Genomic DNA, 27,168 nt, shown 5'->3' on the forward strand with positions numbered 1-27,168 from the left:
TGTCACAAGCTTTAAAGACGCTAATAAATCAGTTTAAACCTGTGACTGATTAAATTTTGTAGGTGCCACAGTTAAACCATTCAAGTTTTATACATTTTTATTAAACTTTTCATACGTCTACATGACACCATCAGAATTATTTTGGCCGTGCGGTGGGTTCAATCTTCAAAAAGCTGGTGCAGGTGTTTTCACAAAATAGTCGAGCATCCAGATGTAAGAAGACTCCATTCAAATACAGGAGTAGTAATTTCACTATTGACCAAGTATCACAGCAGAGCCATTTTAAATGATTTGATGCGTCAACAAATATAAAATGTGCAACTGCCCGGCAGTCCAACCTCAACTCAGACAACAGTAACAGCCATGTGACGCAAACGAAATCCAGATACAGAAATTTCCTACACTGACCTTTTAAAGGGCTCACTAGTGTCCTACTATGTCTCGACCACAGACAGCGTAAAACAAGGACGTAGCTTAAAACTGTGCTGTAACCTTGCGCTCTTTTTAACAGCCAGCAGGGGGCGATAGCTGGAATTGAAAAAAATGACTTCCGGTCCTCTATAAATTTAAAGGCAAAGCACCTGACTTTACCTCAGTAAACATTTTCCTGCTCCAGTTTATCTGCTCAGTCACTCCTTTCATGTCATACTGAATTAAAAAGATGATAATTTTTAAAAATCTTGGTAGCCTACACGGTTCATTGTGATTGATTAGTCGTTAGCCAATGAGCATGAGCATAGTCTTTTTATTACAAAAATGTAGTTTCAATCATTATTTAGGCATCCAAATTCTTTTAGTTTTTGTCGACTAAATAAAAGATTATCACAGACTAAACCCAAAGTTGATTCATTCAACTAAATTATAAAGTGTAAATGTGTTTTTACCGGTGAGAGATGCTCCACATGGTTTACAAAGCATCTTATTTCCCTTGACATCAACTGTGAAATGTTTCCATATGTTTGCTCTTTCCTTCATCTCAAGCATTAAAATCTTTTCACATTTTCATGAGAAACCAGAAGCATGGGAGATTACTTCTGATTGGATCACTTCCAAACTCATCCTGCCTTTCTACACAGCCCAATCAGTTTGGATCGGAACAGTTTCATCTCGTTTTTATTCACTAACAAAAGCGTCAAAGGGGCATTTTGATCATAGCTTTTATTTAGTTATCTCGTTTGTCAGAAAAAAAGGTGTTTTATTGTTGTTGGTGGCAGAAGCTTTAAACTGGGGGTTTCATTAACTAGTGCGTGTTATCACTGTAGCTACATCCATCCGTCTCTGGTCTTTGGGAAAGCTTTAAAAATTGTGCTAAACCTTTCATAACTATTGTGAATGAGGGCAGCCTAGCAGATATTAGCTGTTGCTATTCTGCACTGTATGTGTGTTAAATGACACTTTTCCCAAACCAAGTCTGAATTTATGTGATGAGTTAGGGGACTTTTCACAGACCACTGAGAATTTGTGGTCCCTCTGCTTGGATGGGGGTATCTGATGCACTGTGTTTGGGTGCAACAACATTAACAAAGCAGACACAGCAGAAGTAGTCTGGTAGGCATCAGTGAGTATATTATCAGTTTCCAGTCATACAGGACAATTACACAATCCACTGAAGCATCTCTCTCATCCAGAAACAATGTATCCAAATACAGTATCTCTCTGATATATAGAACTCATATATATATATATATGTATAATTTTCTCTGCACTCTCTTGTTATTTCAACATGTATTCCTCACCATTGCCATCATCACAATAAGCGCTTTTTCATCTGGAAGAATAGTTTTTCAAGAAGCATTTTTGTAAAACAAACCCTTTGATATCGCCTTCCTGTCTCTTTTTTTTTTCTTTTCTTTTTGATACGAGCTCAAAGAACATCATTTGACACACTGTTACTACCCTGCATCGTTAAACAGTTACAAAAGTTTAATACAACTCAGACAGTTCATTTGATATATGAAAATTATGGGATATTGTATTACTTGTGAACAAAAAGTATAATGCATATCATAATTATACATGAACTGCAAAATGGCACAAAATGGCTGCCTTCATCACAGTTGTTGAGTTGTTTCACAGCCTTGTGAATTCTGGACTTTATTTTGGCACTTTTGGACATCCTGTTTCTGTAAGCTAACAGACTACCGACTTCACAAAACTCGAAACACCTTCATCATATGTGAAATTCTCCAAAGATGGTTGTGCACAAGCAAAGAGATATGATCTCTGTCATTAAAAACAGTGTAACTGTGGAGATTGTTTTCGGAAATTGATCATGAGAAGAGCTTTTAAAAAAAAGAAAGAAAACAAAAAAACCCCAACAAACAATGACATTTAAAAAAAAAAAAATCACTAAGTTGATGCAGATTTTAGACAAAAGTAAACATTCGGAAAAATGATTAGTAGTCAAACAATCATAGCAAAGCAATTGGTCAATTTTCACTTACACTGCATGAATTACCAACATGTGATCATAGTACACTCATCAATATAGGTTGTCATAGTCAATATGCAATTACATTGTTGTTTGTTTGTTTGTTTGTTTGTTAATTAGTTAGTTTATTTGCTTGTTTTATTCAATTTTAAATCATGCTTTTTATTTGTTCTTGTTTCTAATGTCTCTGTAAAGCACTTTGAATCACCTTGTTGTTGAATTGTGCTATACAAATAAACTTGCCTTGCCTTGCCTTACAAAGGAGGGCAACATAGAGACGGAGCAGGCTAAAGTCGGCCCTGAGGTCTGACTCCGACATCAGCCTGCCAGTGTGAGCAGCCGTGTGGCATTTAGGAGCGAGCAACATGTCTGTACTAAAGATAAAAATACAGCCAGTAGAGCTGCTACAAGAGCAGCAGTGTAACGTGACGCGCTAAACTACAATAAACTCAGAACAGTGTCGCTGCTGCAAACAAGATTAGCCGCCTACTGGCACCTTGACACTTGATTATTTTAGTCGCATTTCAGTGGAGCACCTGTAAATAATGTTCATGTGTGAACATTATTTAAGAAATACAAGAAATACATCCGATTCAATTTTTTTTCTGAAAGTCAGATGAGATGATAAATATCACCCATGTTTATGCAGAGGTGTTAGCCTGGTTTAATGTGAAAAATGGAAGCTGGGGGGGCCAGCTAGCCTGGTTCTCCTCACTAATGTGGCAACAATAACTACCATTAACTACACAAAAATCTTTTATTTAATGTTTTAATCTTTGAAGCAAATGTAGCAACCTGCAAGGCAAAGGTTATTCAACTGAGAGGGTTAGCAGAGCTAGATTAATGAGCTAGTGGCTAACTGCTAACCAAGTCTTTAATTTTTTTTCTTTGCGCAATGTGTATAAAAAAAACAAACTGGCAGCTAGACTAATGTTTTACTGTTTGTAGCTAACAATCTTCAAAATATAAATTGTTACTCAACGTTTAGCACTGTTAACCGTTTGTGCTCGCTAGCAGTTTAACTGTGCAAATTCATGCTAATTTGCACAAAAAGTATGACAGACTGGAATGTTTATTTCTAATATTAACATATTAACTAAAAAGATACCACCCTGCTTTGTAATATTTAAAAGTTGGTAATCAAGTTGTTTAGGAGTTATACTTTTAATGTGTCGCTGTTTATGTGCTACCTATCAAACTTTACAGCAGTGCCAGAAGGTAAACCAACCAGGTTGCTCAAGGACAGCTAAATGCTACCTTTCAGTGTCATCATCTGTCATGTGGCTCTTTCCTTACAGGCCACTGATGTCCTTTAAGAATCTTAGGGAGGTTTTATATCATATAACACTATTTTACCAACCAGGATATCTGTGCTAGTGTGCTTGCTAGCTTCCCCATAAAGCGAGACAGTTGTACTGCTTTGTTTATGAGTTTAAGCCACAACTCGCAGCTTTGTTGTGTTGCATATCTGTAAAACCACAGAGACATGTTAATCTGCTTTACTTCTGGTTACCTTATTGTTGAGATTAGAAAGAGCCAGGCTAGCTATTTCTAGGTGCTTCCAAACTTAATGCTAACTGCTGGTCAGTAACCCCTGGTAACCACCTGATGCTAAGGAAAAGCATGTATTCTGTGACCAGATGGTAAGAAGTTGCTGGCTGTTGCTAGGTGAAATTGGTCACAAAGAGGGCTGTGGGCTGAAAACCTTCATGCAGTTAGCTTATATGGAACACGCAGATTTGTCTGAAAAGATTCACAGTACTTGCAAAATGCAAAAAGTTGTGTCTTACTGCTGCAACCAAAATATTTTAAAAAGCATGACTTTTCCTTTGAATGCAAACTGTCTTTTTTAAAGTTTCACTAAAATTTGGAGAGTAACTATAGAAAATATTTGGCATCTTCCACGTAGAAATAGCATGCAGGTTTTGGGTGCAGCAACCTCTGTGCAACACTTTTACCTAGCAACAGCCAGCAACCAGTCCAACCAGTCAGAGAACACACATTTCACGTTGCCAGGGGGTTGGGAAGTGTGTGACTGAGGCTTAATCCCTACCTAGCTACAACGCCACGTACATTAACACTAGAGTGATATTATTTGCTATCAAATTGTGATGAGTTAAAAGGAAAAGACACATTTTCCAAAATGTTGAGTGATTTCTTTCACCCTTCCAAATACAATATGAAATTGTGATTTATTAATTTTTTTGTACAGTATGTGTGGTGCAAGAGATACTAATGCAGACCAGTAATATGCGGCATGGTCAGTGATCTGTGTAGGAGTACTCAGGGTTAACAAATGAGAAGCCTTGGAATTCTTGCTGGTCCAGGTTGACTATAACGTCCTGATCTGGGGGGGTCAGCTCTGGGGGATGGCGTGTGAAAAAGCGGTCAAAGTTCTCCGCATCACGCCCACACTGCCATGGAGAGGAGAGGAGAGAGATGGGGGGGGGGGGGGGGGGGAATGCAGTGAGTTTGATGAAGGATGACAGGAAAAAAAGGACAACAAGCAACAAAGAGAAAAAAGAGAAATACAACTAAAATATGGCATCAACCAATAAAATCATTCACAGCCGAAACTGTGGATTTCCATTGGTCCATACGTGAGCCAGGTGACATCTGCCTTCATCATTGGTGACTACACTCACATAAATAAATAAATCAGCTCTGCATTGGTGAGTGCAGTGACCAACGGCAGGTGATGGTTGGGTTTGAAGGATGAACAAACTAATCCTGATAACTTACCTTAAAGGTTTGAGCAAACTGTGGCATTTTCTTAACTACTGTGCAAAGATTTCTAAGGCATTTAGTGAAGGCTGATAAAGTGAACAGCTGAAGTGAGTCAGCGTGTCATATACTCACAGCTTTCGGTTTGAAAGGCGGCTGGACTTCCTTATTCTCCAGTTTTTCCCAGTCTATGTAGCGGAAGAAGGCGTGCTCCTTGATGTCTCTCTCACCTTCTGGGCCGCAGCCCAGACGCTTAGCCGGGTGTTTGGTCATCAGCTAGAGATTACACAAAGACATACAATGCAAGATGAGTCGTATTCGTTTAGTCTTTTTAAAACGGACCCATAATCAATCTGTAGCATGTATGCATTACATAAAGGTAGCATTTTTAAATTAAAAACAGCAATGCAAAGTCATTATGTCCTGCAAAATATTATTAATGAGATGAAAAACAGTGATCTTTATTAATGTGTACTGTAACTATTTAACGCATTAGTAAACAAATAAAAAGATATCACAGATGAGGAGGTGTGGAGGGCAAATAAACAAGTACAATCATCGTTTGCTGCCACGAGCTGTTAAGAGGCAGTTCAGCCTCACTGCTGGAGGGTGCGCACTAACACGCAGCAGCCTTTATAATATGACGAACCCTCCAGTGCTCAGAGTGAAAAACAAGCAGAGGTTTCAGGGGCCACATTAGGAGTTACCCTGCATGTATGCGCATACAAGCATGTTTTCTTACCCCCTTGCAGATAGCAACTGCTTCTTTGGACATGGATTTAGGGTATGAGACGTGATGCTCCATGATGGACTGGAAAAGCTCATCTTCATCTTCACCATCGAAAGGCGGCTAGAGAGGCACAAATGCAGACCCTTTTTTTAGTTGTTGTTTTGGTAAAATAATAACAATAATAATAATAATAATAATTTAAGAGGGTAAGCAGTAGATGAATACAAACCTGTCCAGCAAGCATTTCATAAAGCAGGACTCCAAAAGCCCACCAGTCCACAGACTTCCCATAAGGCTGATAGGCTATGATCTGCAAGAGAAAGAATAGGGTTGCAATCAATGTCTGAAAGATTAAAATAAACCAATCGACAACTAGACAGTGGCTAACCCGTAAAACACACCTCTGGAGCGATGTAGTCTGGAGTTCCACAAAAAGTCTTTGTGGTAATGCCATCAAGCATGTTTTCTTTACACATTCCAAAATCTGCAATCTTTATATGGCCCTCAGAGTCCAGCATCACATTGTCCAGCTTCAGATCCCTGCAAAAACATCCAAACGCACAGATGTTACTCACATCTGTAAACTAAAAGGGACCGGAAACTACACGCGAGTAGCCGAGCTGATTCAAAAACCATCTCACCGATACACAATGCCCTTGGAATGAAGGAAGAACAGGCCGATGGCAATCTCAGCAGCATAGAACCTAAAACAGAGGCAAACATCCGTCTTTAACTGAAAGGTGCGTTTGGTGATGCTCTGATATCTCCTATTGAAGCCCTTCAGAGAGGTTAAAGTGTGCCTCATGCATTTTCATTTTTTTAAGCACCACGAATGACAAAAACATCAACATTTGTAAGTATAACGCACAAAATGCATAAAAAGTTCATTTTATAACAGTTTTGGCTGCCACTTTAAGTAATGTATAACCTTTCTGAGCTGCAGAGCTTTTACTGCAAAGGAACTCGTCTCTCCTCATACACGGATCTGCGCAAGTGTTAAAACAGGAAGTACCTGTTAACCTGTCATCTGGTAAAGGTTTATCTTGACCTTTGTCTTCAACAAAGATGCCAGCATTATGTGAAGACCAGCTGCTGAGTGCATGAATGTAAATACAGACAGTTAAGGATTATGTGACAACAGTGGCAGAAAAAGGTAGGTGCTGCTTCATCCCTGTAGCTAACACCGGAGCTATGTTAGCAAAGCTTTGAGGTGGAATACACAGTTTAACTCGCCATCTGTTTAAACATTTCCTATTAAGGGCATGTTTTGATTGTGCTTGTGTAAACACCATGTGTGTAGATATAGGCTGAGAAATAGCTCTGTTAACTTGCATTATGTAATGTCATGCTAATTAGCCACGTGCACATATTGCTTACGTTAATGAGCCAAGTGGAGCGGCGGTAGTTAGTCCCTAAGATTCCCTGAGCTGTTATGTTTATTGGGCACATATTACACTTTTCATTTTTTTCCTCAATCATGCAGTACGGGAAATAAAATGAAACTACCATAAAAATAAAGACTGTTCATTTCTTTTATAAGTGAACAAGGGGGGTCGAATTTCTTTTTTCTCCAGCTATATATGAAGATAAAATGGCAATTTTTTATCTCACTCAATGTAAGTCAAAAGCTCTTCTTTCAGACTAAACACTGAGTCAATGAGAACAGATATGTTTAATGAGGTCATCACAGGAACACAGCTGTTCAAACATTCTGTTTGCAAGATGGAGCCAATCAAAGTGTGGCTGACTTAATGGAAGGAAGAGGGGAGCCAAGACTGCTCGTTTGAGACAGTGAATTAACTGACGAGCTGCACCAAGATCCAGTAATGTATAAAAAAGGATTATTTTGGAATTGTGAATATGCAAAGTTATCTTAGTCCTGAAGTGCGATTTGGAGATCTGGAGTATTGTTGCATCACTTATAAGCAGTGTTGGGACTAACGCGTTATTAAGTAACGCGTTACAGTAACTACGTTATTATTGTGGTAAGAGCACAGTAACTAGTTATTATGCCAAAACCGGGAACGCGTTACTCGTTACTGGGATTTAGATAGGCTCGTTATTCGTTACTTCCTGTGGTGGCTATCGCGGAGCTTCCACAGATTCAATAACATTAGCAAGTGGTGGAGGCCAGCAGGTGGATGAAGGAAAAGGGAGGCAAGAGGAGAGACCCGAAGTGGCCGCTGGTCTGTGAGTGTCAGTTGAACTGAACTTCAGGTAAGAAGTTATGACCTGCAGTCCATCTGGGTCAGATATGAACCAAGTTTAGGTGGAGTTTATTTTTGTTATGCTGAATTTTTCGTACTGCGTGCTAGCTAGCATGATGGAGTTTCTATACAGCTGGGTGGGTGCTATGTTACTGATGTTGAACTTTATTTTGTTCATAAGGTTAATTATTAGAGTTGCCAACCGTCCTGTAAAAAACGGAATCGTCTGGTATTCAGAGAAAATATTACGCGTTTCTTATTGAGGTGAAAAGGAACAGTTTGTCCCGGACTTCAGCTACAATGAAAAAGACACAAAGCTGGAGTTATTCTGTGTTTACGCTGCACAGCTGCCTCTTCTTCTCTCATCCTCTCACCCTCCCTCTCCTGTTTCTACTTCAATCATGAAACTGATCAATGATCAGCTGATCAGCTTTTCTCTCTTGTTTATTTATCGCTCACTTTGCGCCAGAAAGAGGAAACCAGCGGATGTCGCGCTAAACAACAGCAGCACGTTTAAGCTTGATCAGCTGTTGTTAGAATTTATTTAATATTAACTTCTAGTATCAGCTGATGTTTGCTGGAGCCACAGCTGTAAAAGCTGCTGGTCATGATATCGGTTTGGTTATCTGGTGAGAGGGAAACATGAAGATGAAACCAGGAGACGTCCTTACTGGATCATCAGAGCTGTGATGGAGAAACAGGTTTACCTTTTAGGTCACATGAGTGAGTTGAAGGGAAGTTATGAACTGTTTCTGAGAGACAAATAACACCAGGATCCTTTTCTAAGTAGCTGACAGCTGGTAACTGTGCAGGGGCGGATCTAGTAAAGTGTTGCCAGGGGTCCATGTAGGGCATTAAAAGGGAATGGGGGGCACAAGGAAATACTTTCTTATTCTCATTTAAAATGTCTCACTTTTAAAAAAATAATTATCTGAGTCTTACAACAAACGATTGATAGATTGATGCATTTATACCATCAGAACAGTGTACATCACTGTCACAACTGTGTTTATTTTCATTTAATAGGCTTTATGATTTTTCCTATAATGGTGGGCCGGCCTCTAGTCAAAATGCCCGGGACGATTTTTTTGTCCCAGTCCAGCCCTGTATGCAGCTCATCTGCAGTCTGGTGTTACCTACATCTTCCTATTCAGAAGGCAGAATTTCCGAGTTCTGAGTACAATCGAAAGCACCACGACTGCAGTTTTTGTGTTGGATGTAAAAAGCGAGGATAGAATGGCTAGGATAGAATCAGGCGTGGGATTTCTCTCGTGGAAATGTGCACATTATTTTTTCCTTTCTATTGGTAGGTGGCACAGTGCACTTGTGGCAAGTAAGCAAGCTAGAAGACTGGCAAGCTTGCTGGGTATCCAGTTACGGAAGCAACACATTAACAAGAGAATTCTGAGTTAAACCAAAGTTACTTTCCCTAGTAACTAGTTACTCTGAAAGTAACGAGTAACTTGAAGTAACTGAGTTACTTTTGATAGAAGAAACTAGTAATGTAACTAAGTTACTAATTTAAAGTAACTTACCCAACACTGCTTATAAGTAAGAAAGCAAGAACAGACGAGGAGAAGCAAAAACAAGATAATAATGGTGGCACATCAACTTTGATGTGAAACTAAACTTATTAGTTAAGGAAAGTCTGGATGCCAAATTCTGTTTTGTTAATCACCATTGAGTTTCTTAAGTGGGGGATTGTTTAAGAGCATCGAAATGCTTGATTCTCTTCTAGATTTGATCAAACTCACTGTCTGTGTGTGTGTGTGTGTGTGTGTGTGTGTGTGTGTGTGTGTGTGTGTGTGTGTGTGTGTGTGTGTGTGCATGCACTCACACAGCATGAGGCTCCTTGAACTTGCCGACCTGTTGGATATGGTACATAAGGTCTCCTCCATTAATATACTCCATGACAAAATACAATCGGTCCTAGGAGCAATAAAGAAGAAGCAGGAGACCAGAAGAGAGGAATAAATTATTCAGAATCACAGTTTACTGACAGGCTGATAATTACACAGTTCAAATTTACACAGTAAACAGACCAAAGCAAACAAGCCATGGAAAGCACTCTGATAACATTATAAAAGAAGCTGGTCGTGCTTCAAGCTGTCTCACCATGGTTTGGAAGCATGAGTGCAGCTGAGTGAGGAAAGGTGGTTTTCCTGACAGGGCGAGGACTCTCTTCTCCACCATGGTGCACTCCACGTCATCATCTTGGATCACCACGTCTTTTTTCAGGATTTTGATGGCGTACAACTCATCTGTGCCTTTCCTCTCAGCCAGCATCACCTTTGAGGGAGTCAACCAAAGGAAATCAGTGAGTTTTAAAGAGATTTCATTCATGCCATGTTTACATCAGAAACATCACATTTCTACTGACGCGTGCCCCACCTTGCCGAAGCTGCCCTTGCCCAGAACCATGATGAAGTTGAAATCTGAGAGCTTGACGCGGTCCTGATTGCCGTTGCTGTCGTACTTGCACACCGAGGAGGAAGAAGAGGAGTCAGTGGGCTTCCCTGGACCCACTCTCGCTCTCTAGAGAGAGAATTAAAATGGGGAAGGGGGAAGAAGTAGTTTATTAGAGAACAAGAAATAGGCAAGAGCACAAATTAAACCAGTCGTCATTCTCGTCGATTTCTGTGAGTCTTACCTCAAACTTTTGCCGTAGCTCCTCATTACCGTCCTCTCCATCTGGCTGGACAGGAACATTAAAGTATTCTCCTTCCTCCTGGGACAGCATCTTAAACCTAAACCCCAGAATGAAAGCAGAGCATTGCCAGACAAAATCCAGGATTATCACCAGACTATGACAACAAAGCCTCCTAAACATTCACACCCCTGCATGTCCTGCCTGTATCATTTCTAGTTACACCTGTGTAATTTTCTCACCATCCATCTATCCCTTGTTTCTGTAGCTCTGAGATCCCAAAGGACAGTGATCCCATGAAGTCATTCCTGCTGGTCAAATCCCAGTCCCAGACCTCTACTGACAGACGGCGGTCCTTGTCAGTTTCTTTGAGGTTGCTAAAAGGAAAAAAATGGAGGACAGTGAAACGGAAGATAAAGTGCGTTCCTAATATAGCTAAAAATGAAAACCTGAGATCACAGTCCTCTCATCTCTCTCTGTACAAACTTAAAAACAATGCAGCAAATCACAGTTTTTCATACCTTTCCTACCCGAGAATAGCTCGAAAAACAACGAGCACAAACAGGAGGAGGAGAGAGGACTGGGTCACTTGCACGAGCTCCAGTTAGGTTTGCGCATATGCGACTCAAAATGAGGCCAAGTGAGTAACTTTAATCAAAAGGCAAGTTATGTTCAACAAAAAGGTGTCTCACAAAGTGAAGGTCTCGTTCCACGTGGGGTTGAGGGAGCATTTGATGGTCTTTGTCTTCTGCTTGCTCTCACTCTTGGGATCGGGAATCAGCTTGAGCTTGACGTAGGGGTCTGACAGGCCGTTGGGATCCATAGGCACCAGGTTCTTAGCCTCTTTGACTGTGGGGGGGGGGTTGAGGACATAAATACAAATAAGTGCCAGAAGATCCCAGGATAAAACACACTTTTAGACTGTCCGCAATTTGTCCTTTCCCAAAGTGTTAGCGCAACCCATCCATGTCTAAAGCTTCAGCCTGCCCTAAATAACTCTGGCCACATTAGACAACACTTAACAACAGTTTAGTTTCTGTTCCATAATCAATCCACAGCTGTCTGAAAGGGAGCGCTGGCACGTGGGTGCATGTCCCAGTGGCAATGTGGGTCAATCGTTGGATCATTGATCAACTAATGGACTTTCCGGTTTTAGTCTTAGGCTGGCAGAGAGCTTTGAGATGCACTCAGTGCGGTCGTGTGTGTGGGAGCACTCACTGGTGACGGTGAGTGTGTCGTCAGTGATCTGCGCAGAGATGTGGATGCGTCCTCGCCTTTCCGTGTGATCCGTCCCGCACAGGCTCGGGACGTTGGCGACACATCGCTTGTGGATGTTCATCATACAGTCTGAACAGAGAGAGAGAGAGACAGGAAAATTGTGCAGGTTGGTTATGAATCACAATCATCACAGTCTGTCTAACATGTGACAGTCTGTGCCCTAAACCCCCCCAAAGTAATTACCGGAAGGCTTTCAGTGCCTTATTGCCAGATTAAAAGAGATTTAGGGCTGCACCCTAACAGACACAGGGGGCTTAAAAAATTAATCAAAAAAAACAAAGAGGTAAATTTGGAGACAGTTAGATAATAAGTAAAAACATGCTGGGTACTTAAAGTAATGAAAACTATTGAACTCTCAGATCCCGGACACCAGACCAAATATCACCCATACTCGTTAGGTCAGAGCAACCAGAGATGTGACCTCACCCAACCCCCAAAACCATCCTATAGTCCCTGACGTATGTAAATAAAAACAGATCCATCCATCAAATCCATAAATCCATACTTTATTCATAGTAGAACACAGAAAAACATCAAATGTACCATTTTAAGAAAAATATACTGGCTCATTATGAATTTGATAGGAGCAGCACTTCTCAATACAGGGGCATGTCTACCACTGTAGCAACAGCAAGTCTGCAAACATCTGAGATCAGAGGATTCTCCAAATCCTTTCAGTTGGTGAACTGGAGGGAGGCAAGTTTAGCACCTGGGCTCCTCTGCTATGGAGCTCTGTAATATGAGGTTTAGCATTGTCTTGGTGAAATATGCAGGGCCTCACCTGTAGAAGATGTCATCTGATGTTGCCTTTCTAGTTGTGCCAGCTGCCAAATTCCATAAACAGTAATGCACTCCAATACAATTAGAGATGCAGGCTTTTTGAACTGAGCACTGATGACAAGCCGGATGGTCTGCAGGATGTGGCGTCCACGTTTTCCAAAATAAATTTCAGACTTCGATTCGTCTGACCACAGAACAGTTTTCCACTTTCCTCAGTCCATTTTAAATGAACCTTGGCCCAGAGAAAATGCCTGAGGGCCGAAGAGCACCAACACTAAAGCTATGTGTTGTATATACAGGTTGGTCAGAACAGTTTAAAAATTTGTCTTCGGTAATAAAAGGCACAGCTAAACATTAAATCTGGACAGTGAGAGTAGAACACAGTTTAAGCAAAACTCATTATTTTACAGACTAGTAAGTGGGAAACAATTTGATCAATGCAAGAACACAGACAAGTCTAATAACCCATGGTCATTTCTCAGTACGTCCACTAGATGGCAGACATTTCTGATGTACCACATTTTGCTCCACTCTGTTGAATCAGTGGGTGGTGTTGAGGTTCTGAAGGTGGAGAGTGAGAAGTTAATCTCTTGCTCTCTGTAGGTTTTCTTTTCCAGTAACAATAATGTTTCTGTGACCGTGGATTTCAATGTATTATCTCCAACAGGCACTAAACACACCCATGAGAACCATTAATCCATTAATGAGTGTAAACCTTGAAGACTACTTGCGCTTGTCTGCCAACACTTACAGAAATAAGTCTCATCTTCTGTATGATAATTATACATTTACAATTAATGAACAACTCGAGTGTTTCTATGGATTAATAAATAACCAAACCCGCTTGTAAATTATGTCAAATAAGGTACTCTAGTATTTTCATGATGCAAAGTCAAAGCACAATGAGGAAACATCTGCCCACTAAATAATGCTGGCCTGAGTATAGCATTGCAGAGAGGTAACCTACTTCCTCTTCGTGCCAACACAAACAGTTTGTGACACAACTAAAGAAATGGAGGGGGGAAAATATTATGAGCAGCTTGATTATTGTGAAGTATTCATGCAAACTGCAGTCAGTGTTCAGCAGTGGAAGCTTTAACTTTAGCTGTAGCAATATGTGTGTCATTAATGCTGTAAAGCATTAACGACAGAGTGAAGCTTCTGTAGTAGTAAAACTGATCAGGACAGGAAAAGAACTGATAAATCTGATATCAGATCAGATATAATCTAACGAACATCAGTTTCAGCATAAACTTTTATTGTCAAATGAAAAGCTTCTAGATGACAGAAATGTTGATCTTTGCCCGAGTATCCTGTGCTGCACTCTATGCTGCAACAGCATTAGTTTTTTTGCCCGTGCTCATCTACATTGTGAAAAACTGAACACACTGAATTTGCCTTTTTTTTTTTACTACAGAAGTGAAGAAATCTCAAAAACCTGAAACTTGTGGCCAATTCCTCAAGTCTTCCTCTTTCTTTCTTTTTTTTACACCATCTCGTAAATGTGAGAAACAACCAGATTTCATTTTCTAAACGTAGTCTACTTCCATACAAGTATCGAATCACCCAATCACATGGCAGCAAATCAGTGCTCTTAGGCATGCAGACATGGTCTACACGGTCTGCTTAAGTTCAAGCCAAAAATGAGGAAGAAACAAAATTTAAATGTTTCTCAATGAGGCAGGGTTGTTGGTGCAAAACTGACTGGTGTGAGTGTTTTAGAAACTGCTGATATGCTGGGATTTTCCCACATAGTCAAAAAAATGAGAAAAAATATCCAGTAAGCGGAAGTTGTCTGGGTGAAAATGCCTTGTTGAGCTCTGAGAGAATGGCCAGACTGCTTTGAGCTGAGAGGAAGGCAACAGTTACTCAAATCCCCACTTGTTACATTCAAGGTATACAGAAGAGCATCTCTGCAGAAGAGCCTCACATTGAAGCAGATTGGCTGCAGCAGCAGAAGACCACACCAGAGGACATTTATGAGTTAAGTACAGAAAACCACGGCTATAGCTAACACGGGTTCACCAAAATAAGACAAGAGAAAATCAGAAAATAAATGTTGTCTGGTCGGATGAGCCCTGATTTCTGCTGCGTTATTCAGATGCTCGGTAGATGAGCATCAATACTCTCATGTCATTATTGACCAGTATCTCTGAGAAATGTTTCCAGCACCTGTGCCACAAAGAATTAAGGCACCTATAAAGGGAAATGGGGGTCCATCTCAGTACTAGCAAGGTTTAAAAAGAGTGTAAAATGCAAGCTTCTAAAGCACAAGGCTTCCTTTCTGAAACACAGGCAGATATTCGTGTACTTACGGTCACATTTCATTCCCTGGTGTATCAGCCCGTACAGGAGGGAGCCACAGTGGTCACAGAAGGTGGGGCTTGAGTAAGTGTGGACCCTAAACTTGTGTTTACTACGAGGATCCTGTAAAGAGGAGACAGAAGATGCTTGAGTACAATTATATTCAAATAACTCAGACTGTTTCGGGTTGTTAAAAGATTTAAAGCTGCAAGGTTAGGTGTTCTCAGTTGTCCTGTTAGTCGCCATTTAAAGCCTGGACTCAGCTAAATTACAAGAAAAGGGGTTCTCAATTTCCTCTAACAGGTTCTTAATCATAATGTGTTTAATTTGCAAACCCACATGGATGCAAAAATAAAGTATATGGACAGCAGAACATTTCAGTCAGTGACTGATGATGAATCATTTTAAACCATGCGATATATCACGGCGCAAAAAAATCATATGATCTCCACTCCCCATGGCAGGGATTAGCCATAAGTAGATGACTTACAGTACTGATTTTCTCCAGAGTAAAGCCTTTAAATGTTTAAATATTTTACGGGAAAACAAAAGAACTAATGTGAGCATGAGAGACCAAGAGATAGAGATGGAAAACTGAGTGAATTTGGAGGATGCACAAAAATAGGTAACAACAGCACTGGTGATATAACAAAAACAAAGAGCGGAGTTTGAGATTAATAAACATCAGTGACATGAATTTAAAATTAATTCAAACCCACAAATGGTGTGTGTGTGTGTGCGCGTGCGTGCGTGAGTGAGTGAAAGAGAGTGAGATATTGGGTCATTAACCTGATGCAGCCAGCCAGCACATTCTCCTATACTGACGTGTCTGAATGTGATTTGTGGCTGACATGTCAGCAGGAGTAAGGCTAGGAGGTTAGGGCTGTGTGTGTGTGTGTGTGTGTGTGTGTGTGTGTGTGTGTGTGTGTGTGTGTGTCTGTCTGTCTGTTCAGGTTAAATATTTTTTAATGCATGAAGCTGTTCTGCTGTTGAATAATGGTTATTAATAAAATGAGCATGGTCAGCACTGGGTTTTGTTTTGCTAATGTGCTGTTTATCGAACACACACACACACACACACACACACACACACCTGTGCACGAACAGAGGTGTGTGTCTCTGACCTTTGCTTTCAGGTCTGACTAAAAATAAGGAGTAAAGGATCGAATAATCAAGCTGTGTAGATGTTTTATTCGTGCACAAGTGTGGGTGTTTACTTTCTTTATACTTACATCGGAGGCAGGTCCTTTGTCGGCCCCCGGACAGGAGAAGGTGACAAATTCATGACAGCGCTTATGGACCACAAAACAGCACACTGGGGAGAGGGAAAAAAGTGAAAATCAGCTCGGGCTTCTTTGCGGTGCCAAATAAGGCGACACAATAACAACACTGAGATAAATCAATATGTCAATTATGTGGCATTAGTCACTGCAAAAAAAGCTCCTCGTATTTCAGCAGTTCACATGCATTTCTTTCTTGCTTCCAACATCTATAGTTAGTCTTTGCTTCAGTTTAGATGATTTTAAATTTAACCACAGCATGGTGGGAAGTCTAATAATCACGCCCAGTAACATTAAAGCTGCCACAGGAAACTTCCCATGTTAGAAGCTTCAAATGGCAGCAGGCAGTATAGCTGGTGATTTGACTGCTTGTTCCTGCTTGCTGCTTGAAATTATTCAGTGTAGCGACTGAAATAAACAGTTCATACTTGCATCCTTATATAGCACATGGCAGCTAGTAGGAAATAAATCCTGTTAGAGGGAAACTAGAAAGACAAAAAGTGCTTAAGATCTTCTGATCTTCACTCATTGCCGGGTAACGCAATACAAGAATTTGTGTCTTATTTAAAGATAATCATAGAACAAAATGTGAATTTTTGTAACAAAGCTGGTTATTTTCTCAGTCATTAAAATATCAGAAAGTACCCATCACAAACTTATAGTCAAACAAACAGTCCAACCCGACGACGTTTAGTTCACCATCTGAATCTTGTTGGCGGGAAAAGCAGAAATACTTTGTTACTGTACAGCATGCTTATTTAAATGAACACCCCAACATTATACTATTTAAGACTGTGGCTCAGTTGAACACCCTATTAGTCTTATATAGACCAAAAAAAAGAGAGCTATCAATTAACATCCAGAAGCTGGTTGAGTTGGGAGCAAATGACGAGGAACACAGACAAAAATGTTATTTTAAACATCGGTTTACAAGAACAAATCTCTCCTTCAGTTTATGTTATAAAGTTATGGATAGGGATGTCACCAGAACTGGGACTGATGGTACCTTTAGATTTCAAAACACTGAAAGCATTTTAAAATTAAAGCTGGTATATGCACCGAGTAGGATTGTCCACAAAATCTGCACTAACTTATAATAGAAATTACCATCAGATTAAATATTCACTTGCAGCAGAACTGGTACCAACAGTACTGTCATCACCTCAGCCAGCTGACACACAAACGTCACACAGCCCCTCCCCTCACTAGCAGCTGAACTGCTGTTGAAGCATCTTCAGACATCCCGATCTGTGAGGTCAAGAAAGCTCAAGTATTAAACAGCTATTAATATTAACTGCTAGTATTAATAGCTGCATTAGCCGTCTGTTATCATTTTGTTACGGATAACACAATTATTTGTGTCCAAAGTGAGTTACATTTCTCTTAAAGTACCAGACTGAAGCAACAAAAAGTCTACCAGCAGCTAGACAGAAACGGTGGCAGCCTACCTTAATAAATCTATCTGATCAGCAACGAAATATGGGGTCAAGTTACCAGAAGCACAGGAAATAAACAGGGCTGAAAGTCAATACATTTAATCCAACCAATATTGTTTTATCTTTATTTATCCTTTGTCATTCTTTCCATGTGTTATTGTATCCGTAAAATGGTATTGAGTTTGAAATTCTAGCATTGTGACGACCTTCTTGCTCCTCTTGGGGGTTGGAGTGGGATGGGAATTTTTGTTGGGTAGATTTGGAAGTGGAAGTGAGCAATTTTGAGGTATCTGCAGTTTATCTGCTTTTGACTTTAACACAAACATCTCTGCTTTCTACTACTTGGATTTTCAAAATAAGATCCTTCATTTATAACGTGTTTGTGGGAAGTTGTTTCATGTCACTGCACATCTTCCCTAAAGCAGGCCAATTTCAACCTAAAGATAAGGAATAATAGCACAATGTGCTTATTGCTGATGTAAAAGAAGTCAAGTTGAGGAGGCAAAAAAAAAAAAACAACAACCCAGAGTAAAGAAGCTAAAGTTAAAGGACGAGCTAGAAAAAAATATCCCTGAAAGAGCTGCTTTTCATTTTTATACTTTAAGTTCGTTTCAGCACCTGTGCTTTTTCACTTTTATTCAGTTAAAGAAGTTCAGTCAGTACTTAAAACTCTATCAATATCTTTTAAAATAACTATTAGTGTATCTACTCGAGAGAAAAATGTCTGCCAATTTACCAACTCTGCAGCGCTGGGAATATCTACATTTGCTCTGGACCTAGCTGCTCAAATTTGTTTCGTTTTGTTTTTTCAGTTTGAATTTAGTTATTTGCTTATTAAAAAAAACTATTCTCAAGTTAATTTTTGTGTTCTATATTTGGTATCCCTGTTGGTACAATATCGCCACAAATATGAGTGACAGCGAGTCAACACACGCTCATATCTATTCAGTTCAGTTCTATGTTGTTTCGTTGACTTCGTCATTTGCCAGCAGAAGCTAGCAGCAGTGCAAATGAAACAGAGGAGGCAGCAGAGGGAGGTATTGCATGTTGCCACATCAGTAGTTATTGTTAGTCTACTAGTGCTCAAAGTCATTCTTAAGATTTCTCTCTGTTTCTGACGCTCACTCTCAAAATTTTCAGGGAGAGAAACACTACTTTGGACGTTGGTTAGGTTAAACGCTTGCTGTTGGGAAGCTTTTATTATACTTATTTTAACATAACATGTCGTCCTCCGCTCGATTCAATTTCATTTTATACGTCAACTTTATATACACGACGTGTTTTAGGAGGAAAAAGGAGAAAGAAAAACTTCTGTATCTGTATTTGAACGCAGCTATGACTTGAATTAAGCTAGTCCAAATAAAATGAAGAGTAACACTAGAACGCTTCAATTGCACACTAATACCAACAACTGGGTGTTCATATTTATCCATTCATCTCTAACATTTTTTTTCATTTACAAAGAAAAGTTGCTTACATAAATCCTGATGTTGCCTTATGTATAAAAGAAAGATTCCCAGTCTCAAATTCAAATCAAATTCAAATTCAAATTTTTATTTGTCACGTACACAGTCATACACAGTACGATATGTAGTGAAATGCTTGGACAACTGCTCGTGACCTAAAGAAAACAAAAAAGGAAAGGCTATGAATAAGAAAGGAAATAAATATGAAAAATTAAAAAGGGTAAATTTAACTAGGAAGGAATAAAATATAAATTAAGGTTAAAAATGAAATAACTGTACAACACAAATTAGAATGAAGGGTAAATTTAACTGGGAAGAATAAGATAAAGATAAATATATAAATTAAAGTTGAAAATAAAATAACTGTACAACAAAATACACAATACACAATATAGAACTATATAAGAATGTATGAAGGAATCTAAATATAAATAAATATATACACAATAACAGCAGCTGTACAAGTATTAACCGGAAATGAAGAATATAGTGACCAGTGTTGTGCAAAAACAAAGTCCAGAAAGTCCAGTGTGTGTGTAAGAACCATATGTGTGGGTCAGTACTGTGTGGTGGTGTGATTGAGAGACCGTATCGCCTGCGGGAAGAAGCTCCTCCTCAGTCTCTCTGTGTTGGTCTTCAGGGAGCGGAATCGCTTTCCTGACCTCAACAGAGAGAACAGTCTGTTGTTGGGATGGCTGAGGTCCTTCACGATCTTCCTGGCCTTGGTCCAGCACCGCCTGCTGTAGATTGAGTGCAGGTCAGGGAGCTCGGAGCGGATGGTGCGCTCAGCTGACCGCACAACCCTCTCTAGAGCTCGTCTGTCCTGCATGGTGCTGTTCCCGAACCAGGTTAAGATGTTTCCCGCCAGGATGCTCTCTATGGTGCACGAGTAAAAGTTCCTGAGCACCTTGGAGGGCAGTTGGAAGTCTCTCAAGCGTCTGAGGTGGTAGAGACGCTGTCGGGCCTTTTTCACCACGGTGTTGATGTGACAGGACCATGACAGGTCCTGCGTGATGTGAACTCCGAGGTATTTGAAGCTGTCCACTCTCTCCACTGGGCACTCGTTGATGACGGGGGTCTGGTAGTTCCTCTCCTGCTTAGTGCTGAAGTCCACTATCAGCTCCTTTGTCTTACTGACGTTTAGAAGGAGGTTGTTCCTCTGGCACCAGTTCTCCAGATTCCTAATCTCCTTCAGGTAGGCCGTCTCGTTGTTATCAGAGATCAGGCCCACCACGACGGTGTCGTCAGCAAACTTGATGATGGTGGTGGAGCTGGTAGTGGCCACACAGTCATATGTGTACAAAGAGTACAGCAGGGGGCTCAGAACACACCCCTGGGGGGCTCCAGTGCTGAGAGTGGTGGAGGCTGAGACATGTCCGCCCATCCTTACTGCCTGTGGTCTGCCAGTTAGGAAGTTGGAGATCCACTGACACATAGATGAGCTGAGTCCCAGATGCTCCAGCTTGGTGGTGAGTGTGGAGGGAATTATGGTGTTAAATGCAGAGCTGTAGTCTATGAAGAGCATTTTAACATAATTCCCCCTTCTAGTGTCCAAGTGAGTGAGTGATGTGTGGAGGAGATGAGAGATGGCATCGTCTGTGGAACGATTTGGACGGTAAGCGAACTGTAGTGGGTCCAGTGTGTCTGGTAGTGAAGAAATGATGAAGTCTCTGACCAGGCGTTCAAAGCACTTCATCACTACTGAGGTGAGGGCTACAGGGCGATAGTCATTGAGAGAAGCAGGGTGGGGTTTCTTCGGGACAGGAACAATGATGGACTCTTTGAAGCATGTGGGGATCACCGACTGAGATAAAGAGATGTTGAATATCTCAGTGAACACAGGAGCTAGCTGGTATGCGCAGTCTCTTAGGATACGACCTGGGATGCCGTCTGGTCCTGCTGCTTTCCTGGTGTTCACTCTCTTGAAGGCTCTCCTTACTTCATGCTCGGAGATGACGAGCACGTTTCCGGTGCTGGCAGTATCTTCCTGTCTGCAGCCGTTAGCGCTGCTAACACTAGCATTGTTGGAGACCTTAGCTGCAGCCTCGAAGCGAGCATAGAAAGTGTTCAGCTCGTCTGCCAGAGTCACGGCCGCGTTCGTCATACCGGTTGTTGGTGCTTTATAGTCCGTTATTGTCCTTAGTCCCCGCCACAGGCTCCTAGAGTCACTCTGTTGGAGTTGTGACTCTAGTTTCCTCCCGTAGCGCTGCTTCGCCTCTTTCACCGCCCTCCGCACGTTATATGACGCGGCTTTGTACGGGTCCATGTCCCCCGTCATGAGTCCCATGTTGTAGGCAGCGGTGCGGGATCTCAGAGCGTCGCGGATGGTTTTATCCACCCACGGCTTCTGGTTGGGAAACGTTGTGATAGTCTTTGTCTCCACGGTATCATCCGCTAGTTTCCCGATGAATCCCACAACTGCTTCCGTAAACACGTTGACGTCATCGTCGGAGCTGTTTCTGAACATGCCCCAGTCTGCGTCATCGAGTGCGTCCTGTAACGCGGCCACCGATTGATCCATCCAGTGCGCGACCTTCCTCTGAACCGGAACTTCCTGTTTCAGCCTTTGTTTGTATTTTGGCATGAGGAAGATGGCGGCGTGATCAGATTTGCCAAACGGGGGGCGGGATTGTGCCTTGTAGCCGTCCTTGACCGTAGTGTAGCAGTGGTCCAGTGTCCTTTCACCCCTGGTGGGGCAGGTGATGTGTTGATAAAAGTTCGGCGCTGCGCGTTTGAGGTTGGCGCTATTAAAGTCCCCCGTCACAATAAGCGCAGCGTCCCGGTGTTGTGTCTGGTGCTGTGTGAGTGCCTCATGCAGCTCGCATAAGGCGGTGACCGTGTCCGCTTGTGGTGGAATATAAACGGCACTTACAATGACCGATGTAAATTCCCGAGGTAGATAAAAAGGACGACACATGATGGACAGTAGTTCCAGATTTGGTGTGCAGGAGCGTGTGAGAGGAACAACGTTCGCACTGTTGCACCAGTTGTTGTTCACCATTAAACACACGCCGCCTCCCCTTGACTTCCCCGAGTCCCGTGTCCTGTCCATGCGGTGAACCGAGAAGAACTCGGCCGGCTGGATGGCGTGGTCCGGCACCGCTGGGTTCAGCCATGTCTCGGTGAAGCAGAGGAGATTGCAGTCCCGAATGTCTCTCTGGAACTTTATCCTGGCCCTGAGGTCGTCAAGCTTGTTCTCCAGTGACTGGACGTTGGCGAGCAGGATGCTAGGCAGAGGTGTGCGGTGTGCACGAGCTCTCAGCCTGTTCCTGACGCCGGCTCGCTTCCCTCTAGGCCGCCGCTGCTTCCCTTTGTTCTCCCTCGAGATCTCACTCGGCCAGCTCGGATCCAGAGTTAAAAACTTCGAATTGTGAGTACATTGTATACCAATAGAAACAAGAGTGTCACTGTCATACCTAATGTACCCAATGGTGATGATTTTGCCGATTTAGAAACGCTGAAAACTAACTTAAAAAACAAAGAAAAAGTGGTCGGAGCAGTCGTGACGGCAGCCGACCTCACCGGCGCCATCTTCCTCACAGTGGAGATTGCAGTTTGTTAATTATATATACTGTGGCAGATACCCACAGTTAAGGTATAGGTACTGGATTGCAACAGGGGGAAAAAAACTATATTGGTGCATCCCTAACAGAAACCCGACACTGTAAGTCTCCCTGGGTCTCACAAATTTCCATCTCCATGAACCAACACTGGGTAAGCTAGCTGCATGTTGCCTCTTTTTCAACATTATGTGCAAATTTAGAACACAGTGTTTGTTTAAAAGCACAAAAAACAAACACAACAAACATGCTGATAATTTGACTAAAAAATAAATAAAAGCAGATTCTACATTGTTATTTATAGTAATGATGAACGCAAACCAATCGCCGTCGACCAAAACTGAGGAGCAAGGCTTGGGGAGCAGATCGCTAATTCAAGTCCACTTTGAAGCAAGAAAAAAAGAGAAGTCTTATCTTACATTTATCTAATTTACTTGATAGTTTCTGGGTTGTGCTAGGACAGAAATAGCAATCAACAGGTGTCAAGTGGCAAACCACACACACACACACACACACACACACACACACACACACACACACACACACACGTACTGGGTGTAGGCCTGTGTGGACCAGAAGGTTTTCAATCTGTTTTTGAATGCCAGCACAGATCTAATTAATCTCAGGTCAGTAGGTTTTTTAATCAACCACTGATTCAAAAAAGATTTAAGAAAAAAAACTAAAGCCAAACTAAAGCTCAGAAAAAGAAACATCCACGTTTTTGTCTCATTCTCAGACGCAAGTAAAGAGCAATCACTTTCCACGGATGAAGTAAACAACCGACAGAGAGAGTGGAACAGTTTAGTCTCATCATCAGCACGGTATTTTAAACAAAAACAAAAAATCTTGCACCACCCACTTCCACTTTGAAATGGCTCACAGTGTTATCTAAAAACTGAAATCTGGCATGACAATGGCTCTAACGATCATGACCATGAAAATATTACCTCACTGCAACAAGAGCCAGTTCCTAAAACAGACACACACACAGACACACAAATGCAGGGTGACATTACGCTGTGCTTTAATCTTAATTATTCACCTTCTCATTACATTTGAATGAGGCACAGCGGCAACTGGAGGCACTTTCCACGGGTTTCTAGCAGTTAAGCAACAGAGTGCTCAAGGCCGTGTGTCCGTGTGAGCGTTTCATTAGAGCAGGAGTGAGGCTGGGCCACATCAGTCCGATTTTAAATCAAACAGACACCACAGACACAACAGTAATAGGGATGGGATGAAGACGGCCCTTCTGTTGCCCTGCACAATGCAAATGAGACCACGAGAGGGGAAAAAATAGAAGGCGGCGAGACAGGATAGACAAAAAAAAGAAAAAAGAAAAACGAGTGAAGAAGCGGAAGATGTGGGGTTGCACGTCTGTGTGGACCAATTTGAGTTTTAGATCTCTGGAGTGAGGACACTTTTTCGGAAACCTAGCCCGCTCTGATCGAACAGCTGTTTGACAGTTTAGAGGTCGTTTCAGGGTCCGCGTTAAAATTAGTTTTACCTCTGGGGTTTGATAGCCGGGGTTAGGCATTCGGCTGTGACAGTTGGGGTTAGAGTAAAGGGGTCGGGGAATGTGTTATGCCAACGAGGGTCCTCGCAACGATAGGAGCACAAATGTGTGCGTGTGGGCAGGAAGGGATGGGGGCACAGCTGGGTTTGAGGCAATGTGAGGGGGTGGAAATTCATTTGTGTGTTTGCAGCATGTCAGAAAGACAGAAACAGAGAACTGGAGCGGCAGAAAACAGCGAAGAATGCAGCTGCACTTTAGAGGCTTTTGTTCATAAATCTGCACTGTCACTCACACACATCTGTACGCACACACACAAAAAGGTACACACTACTGAAAGACAGGCTTAGTGACCTGGCGAAGGGGTCTTTGCTCTGTTGCTTAGCAACCAGGCTGAGCCCTAGAGTCGAGTCTACACACGCCGCCCAATTTTATCTGACTGACGGCATCGGCAGCGAACCAGAGTCGATCCAAAAAAGATTCCTGCGAAGGACTGCCAGTTTCTCATCAACAGGAGGAGCGCCGGGAAATTCCTCCATCTTGGATGATTACCAGTACACAAAGCACAGACGGGGACACTCATAATCATCCTTCAGGCCTTAACTTGCATGAATAAAATGAAGCATAAAGATAATGCTGTGCTCCTCGATGGCTCTCTAAAGACTCTGGCTGAAGCTGCGTCCAGAAATAAAGTTATGATCTCCTTAATTTGTGGTTGGGAGTTGGAAATATTTGGATTTTTTGTTTGTGTGTGGGGCCATGACTTAATACCATTTCACCTGTTCCACTAATATCCGTCTACACATACTTCATTGATTAGAGTAGGAAAAAATCATTCATCAGTGTATGTGAATGAGATTAACTGTGCTCCACCTGTTCCATTAGCACCACACAATTTTCATTATTGTGGGTTTAAGGCGCCAACTTTTATGGAGTTTAATCCATGTATGAGATTGATGACGCCGATGACCTGCCTAGGACTGGGCGATATGACCCAAAATTCATATCTCGATATTCTTTAGCTGGATGGCGATAAACGATCTATATCTCGATATTTTTTAAAGCCATAAAGTAAGAAGTTATTAACATACAGCGCAGATGTACAAGAAAAAATTACTCAGAAATAAATTATCAGCATTTATTAAATAATAATGCTCCCCAAGTAATATAAAACAATGTTGTTTTTGTGCATAATAAAAAGCTCACAATTGTGTAGTCAAAATGTAAACTAAAAGACGCTGAGCATAATAACAAAGACAGATTTCACAGCTGCTCTGTTCCCAAGTCCTACTGCCTGACTGACAGCCTGGAGTTTGAAATCTGCTTCGTAACAGGTGCCATTTATGGTCCTTATACACACACAGTACGGTAATATTACGTTGAAGCAGAGTACGTATCACTCGGCGAGGCTCCTCGGTAGCTGTAATGCTCCAACAATCCATCAAGCGGTGCGGCTCCGTAGCTTACCAAAGTCGTACCAAAACATTTTTTGAAAGTTTTCTGAGCGCTGTGTACCACATAAAATCGGTTCGCGGTCAGTAAGCACAACCAGAATTCATACATAAGGCTCACTGTCGATTTTTGGGAAAATGAAAGGATTTTAGGCGTCAGCGCGGTTAGCTCGTTAACGCATTGACGCCGTCCAGCCTCACGCACGGGGCGATCCGCGGTAACAGAGATTTGCCCCGTTAATGCAGCACTTAAATAGTAATCTCCAATTGTTTTCTTTTTACCGACCAGCTCCTCTCTGATAGCTGCCGTATCCATCTTGCCGTTGCATGCAGGTGAAGTGATTGGGGGGGGAGTTGTGTTCAGTGAAGGAGAGGCGAGGCAGAGTATCGCAGCGTAGAGACAAAAGTGGACGAAAGAGAGGCAAACTTGCGGCTCCACAAGTATAGTTATAACGTAACGTAGACTAGAGCAGGGCGATATGACAAAAAATATTTATCACAATATACATTTGAAAATTTGCAATAACGATATAACTGATGATATAATTGACACTAGACAAAATACTTTACAACTCCTCAACTTTATTAGTGCAAAAAAACAAAAAACAAAAAAACATCAATGTATTTTCACTTAAACAAGTGAACAACAACAAAAGGCATTTCCAGTGGAAATTGGCCGACATATCCTCAGCATAACCGTGTATAATATCCACAAAACTTAAAAAGAGGTTATACACACACAATACGGTAATATTATGTTGAAGCACAGTACGTATCACTCCGCGAGGCGCCTGCCTACGATAGCTGTAATGCTTCGACAATCCATCAAGCGGTGCGGGTTTGTAGCTTACGAAAGTCACACTAAAACATTTGACAGATTTTCGCCGTGTACGACATAAACTCGTTTCGAGGTCAGTAAACACAACCAGAATTCATACATAAGGCACACGGGATTATAAGGGGCACTGTCGATTTTCAGAAAAATCAAAGGATTGATTTTAAGTGTGCCGTATTTTCCAAACAACACGGTAATAACGACAGCCCACTAGCATGCTCCATCAAAAACAGTGTTTTGTTGTGTATCTGACAGACGAAAGCTAAACCAGTTCCACACCACTGAAGTTGCAGCATTTTTACAAACCAATTCAATTTACAAACCATAAATGTAAAAAAAAAAAAAAGTACATGAATGTAAACATGCCAGATTATAGCCAAAGGCTAATTTCCATCTGTTGTCATTAAACATAAAAAAAAAATAGAAATAATAATTCATAAAAATTCATCATTCATTCATAATAAAAACTCCATCACCAAACTTACACATACACACCATTCTGTTCCCAAATAAAACATTAAAACTATAC

General features: G+C 41.4%; 1 protein-coding gene across 1 annotated transcript in view; it reads right to left on the reverse strand.

Moving 5' to 3' along the window:
* Nucleotides 1-1,541: 1,541 nt before the first annotated feature.
* Nucleotides 1,542-27,168, reverse strand: part of LOC309708593 (protein kinase C beta type-like) — a 62,275-nt gene continuing 36,648 nt past the window's right edge. Inside the window, 15 exon segments of the mRNA XM_082536777.1 lie at nucleotides 1,542-4,845; nucleotides 5,291-5,431; nucleotides 5,898-6,005; nucleotides 6,115-6,195; nucleotides 6,287-6,425; nucleotides 6,527-6,589; nucleotides 9,930-10,021; nucleotides 10,208-10,381; nucleotides 10,484-10,627; nucleotides 10,743-10,839; nucleotides 10,982-11,116; nucleotides 11,432-11,588; nucleotides 11,958-12,086; nucleotides 15,113-15,224; nucleotides 16,334-16,416. Coding sequence (XP_082392903.1) covers nucleotides 4,693-4,845; nucleotides 5,291-5,431; nucleotides 5,898-6,005; nucleotides 6,115-6,195; nucleotides 6,287-6,425; nucleotides 6,527-6,589; nucleotides 9,930-10,021; nucleotides 10,208-10,381; nucleotides 10,484-10,627; nucleotides 10,743-10,839; nucleotides 10,982-11,116; nucleotides 11,432-11,588; nucleotides 11,958-12,086; nucleotides 15,113-15,224; nucleotides 16,334-16,416 — 1,808 coding nt within the window. The 3' untranslated portion in view covers nucleotides 1,542-4,692.

This window comes from Aulonocara stuartgranti, assembly GCF_965226115.1.
Source record: "Aulonocara stuartgranti genome assembly, chromosome: 6".
Classification (NCBI taxonomy): Eukaryota; Metazoa; Chordata; class Actinopteri; order Cichliformes; family Cichlidae; genus Aulonocara; species Aulonocara stuartgranti.